The following is a 7,756-nucleotide window of genomic DNA, read 5'->3' on the forward strand; positions in this document are numbered from 1 at the left end:
ACGGCACCTAACAACAACAACAACAACATTACTGAAAAGATTAAGTGAATATCTTGACCAAATCCTTGTTTCTATCTCCAAAGCCTCATTTTCTCTCCATTCTGAAATACTGCATTGTACTTGATTTCTTCTAAATATCTAATTTATTCTAGCCTGAACTATGAATGAAAGATTGAGTAACAATTGTCCTTTCCAAACAAATCCGTCCTGTATAAAGAAGCCAGGCACTTCTGGAGAGTCGTTGTAAAAAGGGAGTACATCTTCTCTTGTTCTCCACGTAGCATGAAAACACTGTAAAGAAACTGTCCTATTCTTTAGTTAATGAGAACATAATATGAGTTGTTTTCAAAGACACACACACTCACACACACAAAACAGTGACACTAAGAAGGAACAATTAGGAAGCCACCTGTACCCTGGATCCAGAGTGCTTTGATTCACTATTAAGAATATTAACCTGAAGGGGATATTCATCTATTGTTTTAGTCATGCCAGCCAGCACTAGAGAATCCAGGAGCACAAATCTATTACCAGACCATCTGCTGGTTCCTGAACTTAGTGTTGAGAAATGAATCATTAATATAATCACAAAGGCAGAATCTTTTTTTTTTTTTCAAATGATAATGCTGACAATTACACTTACGATTATAATGAAGGCTGGGCTTACCACATCAACCAAAGTAAAGAAAGTCTGAATCCAAATTCAAACTACCTGAAAATCAATTTCCATTTATGTCATCGACAAAAGTGTCATTGTCATTATCCATCTTTTATTTGAATATGTAAGTTTTGAGAAATAAGAGTGAAAGTCCTTGAAAGACAAAATGACACAGTGCAGCGCAGCTACTTACATTTCAGCTCACATGACAACCACCCAAATTTGAGACAATGCCTTTATAGATGGTCATAAACCATCATGTCAGAAACAATGTCCTTGAGATATTTACATGGAAGGAATATAAAGTCATTTGTGAATTTATTGAGCTATGAAAAAACCTTGGGATATTGACAGTCATTGATAAAGGCAAGAACACTCACTGTCTAAATAGTGCAGACTCAGTTTATGATAATATGATTAGTCAGACTAATAATGCTGCTTAGGCACAGTCTTGCTAATTACAGTATTATAAATATTAATGTCACCCAGCCTTTCTGCTTGATTGCCACTCATGGAGTCATTCATCATATTTTCCTGGAACCCACACTGAAAGATTTTCTTTCTTTCCCCCTTTTGTTTTTCATTACTGGACCTGCAATCATACGCATTATTCTTCAAGAAGACTTGACTTTGACTGCTAGTAAAGGGACGGTGATATTTTCCATTAAAACCAGCCAAATGAAAGACAGGTAGATGATGTTTCTCTTATTCTTTCTGAGTCCCTAATCCATCCAAGGAAAAGTACCCAGGGTTTTTGTTTTCCATTCTTTTTCACGTGACCTGTTTCAAGTTAAGATTCATTTGAATTATTAAATGCTTCCTTAAAGAATCTTTTTATACCGCCTCTCTTTTTTTTTCTTTTTTGGAAGTTAATTATTGATGTGGTGACAAGGTGAAAAGACTAAGAATTGTAATTTTTCCCTCTCTTCGTTCACGACTCAGAAATGTCTTCTGACAATGGTTGTCTATTTAGAATAATACAAAGGAAATACAAAGGCAAAATGTTGAATGTTGTTTTAGAAAAAGGGTTGCTAAAATCACTGTATTATACAAAATGTAAATGTAGTGTACATTTCTCTGAAAATAGCAGCGAGTGAGAAAGTTGGGACATAACCTTTTGAGCCCAGGTTTAACCACATAGCAGAAGCAGTTACAAAAGATGTTGATTAGAATTTAATTTTAAGAACATCCCTATGTTATTTGGGACTCCAGTGATTTGATTGTCTTGAAAATAGAAAGGTAATGTTAATTTCCAGAGCCTGTTAGAGAATAAAGACATCTCCAGCCTCTCACCGAAAACAATGCCCATCATCACCACAGTAAGCAAGAATTTGGAGGCACTTCACACTACAAACTTCAATCTCTTTCTTTTTTATGACCTTGTGTTATACTGGTTTTATAAAAATATAACTTGCAGACTCATCATATAGCTGTAATCAAGCCTCCTTCAGAAAGATTCTACTGTAGAAAATCACATCCAACAATACTATTTCCTCCATTAGTGAGCATTGTGAGAGGGCAAACAATACCTGGAATAAAAACTGACCGAGGTACAGTTCTCAGGGATAACACAGGAGAGGTGAGCACATACCTTTCCGGTGAGTTCCGCGATCTGTGAAACTGGTTTCCCTTTCTGGTGACGCACGGTGGCTGGACTCTGACCATCCCAGTCTTGCAGTTCTTCAATGTTTTTCAGATAAAGAAGTGCTTTAAGGCCAGTGCAGTAGTCGTTGATTACAGTGAAATCCTGATTCTGAATAGCACTGCATACCTAGAAAAGATGGAGCAACCAAGCAAACATAAGACCAAGAGCTAATTCTCCAAATGGATTCTGTTTACATTTATTCAACAAATGTTTATTTTAGGTGTCAAACCCTGTTCTAGGCATGACAGATCAATCACTGCCTAAAGATGAGGGTAGTGGGGCATAGGGTGTGGGGAAACTTTTGGGGGCAATGGATATTTTCATTAATTTGATGTGGTGACGGTCTCACAGGTGTATATATATATATATATAAAAGTTATCAAGCTGTATGCTTTAAATATGTTCACTTTATTGTATATCAATTACACCTTAATATTGCTTTTAAAAATCAGATCCAATAGGTTGAATTGTCAAGGAGGCACATGCAGCGAAACATAAGACGGGGCATTTTTAGGCTCCCATTTTCTCTTTGTCAGGATGTGCTCCCTGGAGGTAGTTCTTGGCTCTGGAGGCTAAGTTGTGACTGGAGAAAAGTTCATTCAGTTAACTCGAACATCGTTTACCCCTGCCTGCCTCTTCAGCCTCATCTATTTTTAACTTTTTGTTTACTGTGCTCCAGCACCCAGGTCTTTCCTCTTTTCCTCAAATTTGACAAGTTTTTTTCCTTGTCTTAAGGTCTTTTCATGTGTCCTTTTTGCTGCCTAGAAGGCCTTTCCCCTCTACACCTGGGTAACTACTACCCATTCTTCAGTCTCACAGTATATACCACTCCTTAAAGGAGGTGTCCACGAACCAGACTAGGCTAGAGCCTTCTTTTATACATATCATCTTTTAATTATAGTTATTTATGATTATTTGATTGACAGCTCTCTCCCCAATTAGACTGAAGCTTCAGGAGGGCAGAACCCATATTTACCTTGGTCACACATTATCTCCAATGACTAGCACAGGGTTTGTCATGATTCTGTCCTCAATAAATATTGTTGAATGAATGGGTAATTCAGAGACACTGAAGAAGATATGGGGCCTTGGTGGTGCAGTGGTTAAGAGCTCAGGCTGCTAACCAAAAGATTGGCAGTTCAAATCTACTAGCTGCTCCTTGGAAACCCTATGGGGCAGTTCTACTCTGTCTTATAAGGTTGCTATGAGTTGGAATCAACTCGACAGCAATGGGTTTGGTTTTTTGGTAGAACGCGTTTTTAAATTTGAATCAACATATGTCAGAAAATAGAGATACATCTGTAGATCTTAGAAGCGTTAAATCAGAGAACTTAGGATTCTTCCAATAAAAGTATACTTGGGGTTCTACAATTATAGTTCAGACTTGAGTTAAAACTTAAAGAATGTGGATTAGAGAAGCATTTCTATGTTGACTACTTTCAAATACATCTCTTCAGCTTTGACACCAGATGCAGACTGCAGAGTCACATGTACAATTGCCAGCAGGACATCTTCACCCAGATGGTCCAACATCACTTCAAATTCAAAATTTACAATATGGAATTCAGCATCCCTCCTCACCTACCTTCTAAATTCATTCAAAGAAGCAACAAACCAGACAAACAAAGCTAAGCAAAGTAAAATTAATTTCTATCACATTTCCCAAGACATTGGATACCTAGCATATACCTCAGTGCCTGGTAATTGGGCACCAATAAATGGCAGCCAATAAAGAAAAAAAAGTTACAAGTGAATGAAAATGAAGGAAATACCTAAAAATAGGAGGATGAATCAGATGCTATTTCCAGGTCTCTTAAAGCCTTTTGAGTAAGTAAATTTTGTTGTAATCCTCTTGTCTAGCATATTACCTGGTAGCAAGTGGTTGCTGAATATAAGCACTGGTAGAGAGAATTTATTGAAGACACACTAAGAAGTTACTGGGTGGGGAATGGGAAGTTGATAGAGAAAGAGACAGAGAGACAAGGCAGAAGATATATACATCTAGGATTTTTCAGCAAGAAGTGGTAGTAGATTTCACAGTAATAGATTCCATGATGTGTGTGCATAAAAGAAGCCAAGTGTGGAATTATGGGAACACCAGCATTTAAAGGGAAGACTAAGGAAGAAGGTCATGGAGACACTAAGCAGAGGAGAACCAAGAGAATATCAAGGAAGATGTAAAATGTTGAAGAAAGGTCAGAAACATCAGAGCTGAAAAGTGATCATTGGATTTAGCAACAAGAAAGATACTGGCAGACTTTTGCATTTACAGGGAAGAAGCTCTACAATAGGTAGGTTGGGAGATGGAAGAACTAGGAACTGAAGATACGGAGACAGACCGACTGCTCTTGCAAGTAGTATGGCTTCAGCGAGAGGAACAGGAGAGATAAGGGTATATAGGTAGGAGGGTTTTATATTTCATTTTATTTAAAAATTTTTTATTGTGGTGTAATATATTTAACATAAAATTTGCCATTTTAGCCATTTTAAGTGTACAATTCAGTAGCATTATGCATATATACAGCATTGTGCAACCATCACACTACTGAGTTCCAAAACACTTTTAATTTCCCCAAACATAAACTCTGTCTGTACCCATTAAGCAAAAACTCCCTACTTACCCTTCTCCTCCAGCACATGATAACCATCAGTCTACTTTCTGTTTCCATGAATTTGCCTATTCTAGATACTTCACACAAGGGGGATCATACAACATGTGTCTAGATTATTTCACTTAGCATAATATTTTCGATGTTCATCCATATCATCCATATCATAGCATATATCAGAACTTCATTTCCCTCTATGGCACTCCTATGAATGATAGAGTGATAAAACAAAGCAATCTAATACTTAACATGATTTGAACTCTTATTAAGGGCCAGGCACTCTGTTAAATACTTTTAAAACACGGTATTTTTATGCAAATAACACGTGCCTTCTATGTTGTTTGCCAACTGCTCCCCCAACCAGGAGGTATTCCCCCCCTTCCTCCCCTCTACCCCGTGAGGTATTTTCCTAAGCTCACTATGCTAGTTTTTTTTTTTACAGCAACTTGTAAAACAAATTGGCATAGTGGCCCTTATGAAAATAGCTCATAATGGGAGGGAGTGGTTGGCAAACAAAGGAAGAAGGCACGCATTATTTGCATAAAAATATGGTATATTATCTAATTTAATTCTCAGAATAATCCAAGATACAGGTATTATTTTTAGCCCTACTTTACAGACGAGAAACTGAGTTTTAGAGACGTTAAATGCTCCATGTCATGCAGTTAGAAAGTGGTAGAGCCACGATTCATGACCGCGCAGACTAATTTGGCTAGATACAGATACTGACAAATTAAAAACTATTTTAGTTTAACTAAAATTATATTTTCCTTCAACCATGCCATGAATCAAACACGTTTAAACACATATTGATTAAACTGTCTTCAACCCAAGTATAACTACTGTGTCAAAAATACATATGGCTAAGTTAAAAAATTTGTCAATTTTCTCACGTTTTATTTACTTTCTTCCTTGTATAGTACAAGCACAAAAACAACAAGCCAAAATCAAAAGCAAACTTGTTGCTGTCGAGTCGATTCCAACTCATAGTGACCCTATGAACGTAAAGCAAAAACCAAAAACACAAACACAAAAAACTTCATTTCCTATTTTGAGGTGCAGTATGTTAATAATCTGTAGGAAAGCACGGAATACCTATTAAATATGAACAAGAACATTTCCTATGAAGCCCATTTACATTACATAAAAAATCTGTTTCTCAGGAGGAACAACTGGAGCATTAATTAGGCCTGTTATAACTTCCTTAGAGTTGATGGGTTTTTTTTCAGAACAATTATAAAGAACATCATTATAATTTCCACCCCAGGATATTTTTTTTTAACTGTAAAAGTCAACTGATGCTTTACTTAATCTTCTTTGTTCACTGTGAGATTCTTTTTTTTTATAGGATATGCTTACGGATATACTTTTACTATAGTCTTAAAATAGCTCATCATATTAACAGATCAAATTTTGAAAATCACATCATGTCATGCACTTTATGGGATGTTCATGACTATTGTGAAAACCTGCTGCTAAAAGGAATCTAGAAGTACTTTGCAAGGTGTAAATAAGAAAGATTAATCCCAGTCATCCCAGCTTGTTCTAGTGACAAGACACAAAAGCCACTAAGTCTTTTAACCCACAGCATGGCACAATTCGTATATGGTAGACTCAGCCAAGGAGTGCAGGAGTGATCAAAATGTGGACTTGGTGTATTTTAAGTATGGAAGAACATGGTTGGGCTTAAGGCTAATGTTCCTTATCTCTCATCATCTCCTACCTTCTATATCCTACAGTGTTACTGTTCCACATATTTGGGGGCTGTACATGAAGGGGAGTCCTTGGTGGTGCAAATGGTTAATGTGCTCAGCTACTAACCAAAAGGTTGGAGGTTTCAGTCTACTCAGAGGTGCCTTGGAAGAAAGGTCTAGTGATCTATTTCTGAAAAATCAGCCATAGACAACCCTACAGAGCCCTATTCTCATACACAGGGTCGCCACGAGTCAGAGTCGACTTGACGGCTACTGATTTTTATACATGAAGTGGACACAAAACCTGAAGAGGGTAGAGACACTACAAGATGGCAACTGAGTAGTGGCTGGGATAGCGTGCTATGTTGGAATCCCCGGAAGCCACCCGTGAACACAGGTTCTAGAGGTGGCCACCTGAGATATGCTTAACGATTTGGCAAATGCCACACTATTTATGTACCTCCCTGAGTTAGTAATTTAATTTCTACTTTTCAATAAGATTAAATGTATTAATTATCTTGATAGACTGCCTGATGGTAGGAACTTTGCACGTTGATATTTTATTCTCAAATTTTAATATACATACAAATCATCTGCAGATCTTATTAACATGTAGATTCTGATGCGGTAGGTTAGAGTGGGGCCCAAGATCCTGCATTTCTGACAAGCTCCCAGGTGATGCTGATGCTACTGGACACACTTAGAATAGCAAAGTTTTAAGCACACACCATTAGGAGTGAGTCTCACCCTAACCTGAAATGTTGTCTTCTAAACAAATAAATTTCTTCTGAACAAATAATTTCTTCTTGATTTTCACTATTAGATTATATAAACATGTTCACGGCCCTTAAAATAGCCACTACTTATAATAAGAAGTCACATTTGAAGAGACAAGACTAATTTTCTGATTAAATTGTAATAAGATAAAAAATAAATCTTCGATGCAAGTACACCATTGGGAGCCAGAGATTTTTTCCTTGGGACTCAATGCTTAGAAAATGGAACTGTGCAGAAAGATGCCATGTTGTTGCCTAACCTTTGCACTCCACTGAGGACTCCATCTCAAAGGTAAATGGTTCCTTTTAAAACTCCAAACATGTAGCTGCTATTCCTAAACCGGTGTATTTTATATGACATCTCTTAATGGTTT

General features: G+C 37.0%; 1 protein-coding gene across 1 annotated transcript in view; it reads right to left on the reverse strand.

Annotated features, from left to right (window-relative positions):
• The window catches only part of DPYD (dihydropyrimidine dehydrogenase), a 926,643-nt gene that overhangs the window by 129,132 nt on the left and 789,755 nt on the right, over window positions 1-7,756 (reverse strand). Inside the window, exon 21 of the mRNA XM_023733350.1 lies at window positions 2,250-2,429. Within this exon, the coding sequence (XP_023589118.1) occupies window positions 2,250-2,429 (180 nt within the window). The remainder of the gene's footprint in view (window positions 1-2,249; window positions 2,430-7,756) is intronic.

The sequence above is a fragment of the Trichechus manatus genome, unplaced genomic scaffold (assembly GCF_000243295.1).
Source record: "Trichechus manatus latirostris isolate Lorelei unplaced genomic scaffold, TriManLat1.0 scaffold00058, whole genome shotgun sequence".
Lineage (NCBI taxonomy): Eukaryota > Metazoa > Chordata > Mammalia > Sirenia > Trichechidae > Trichechus > Trichechus manatus.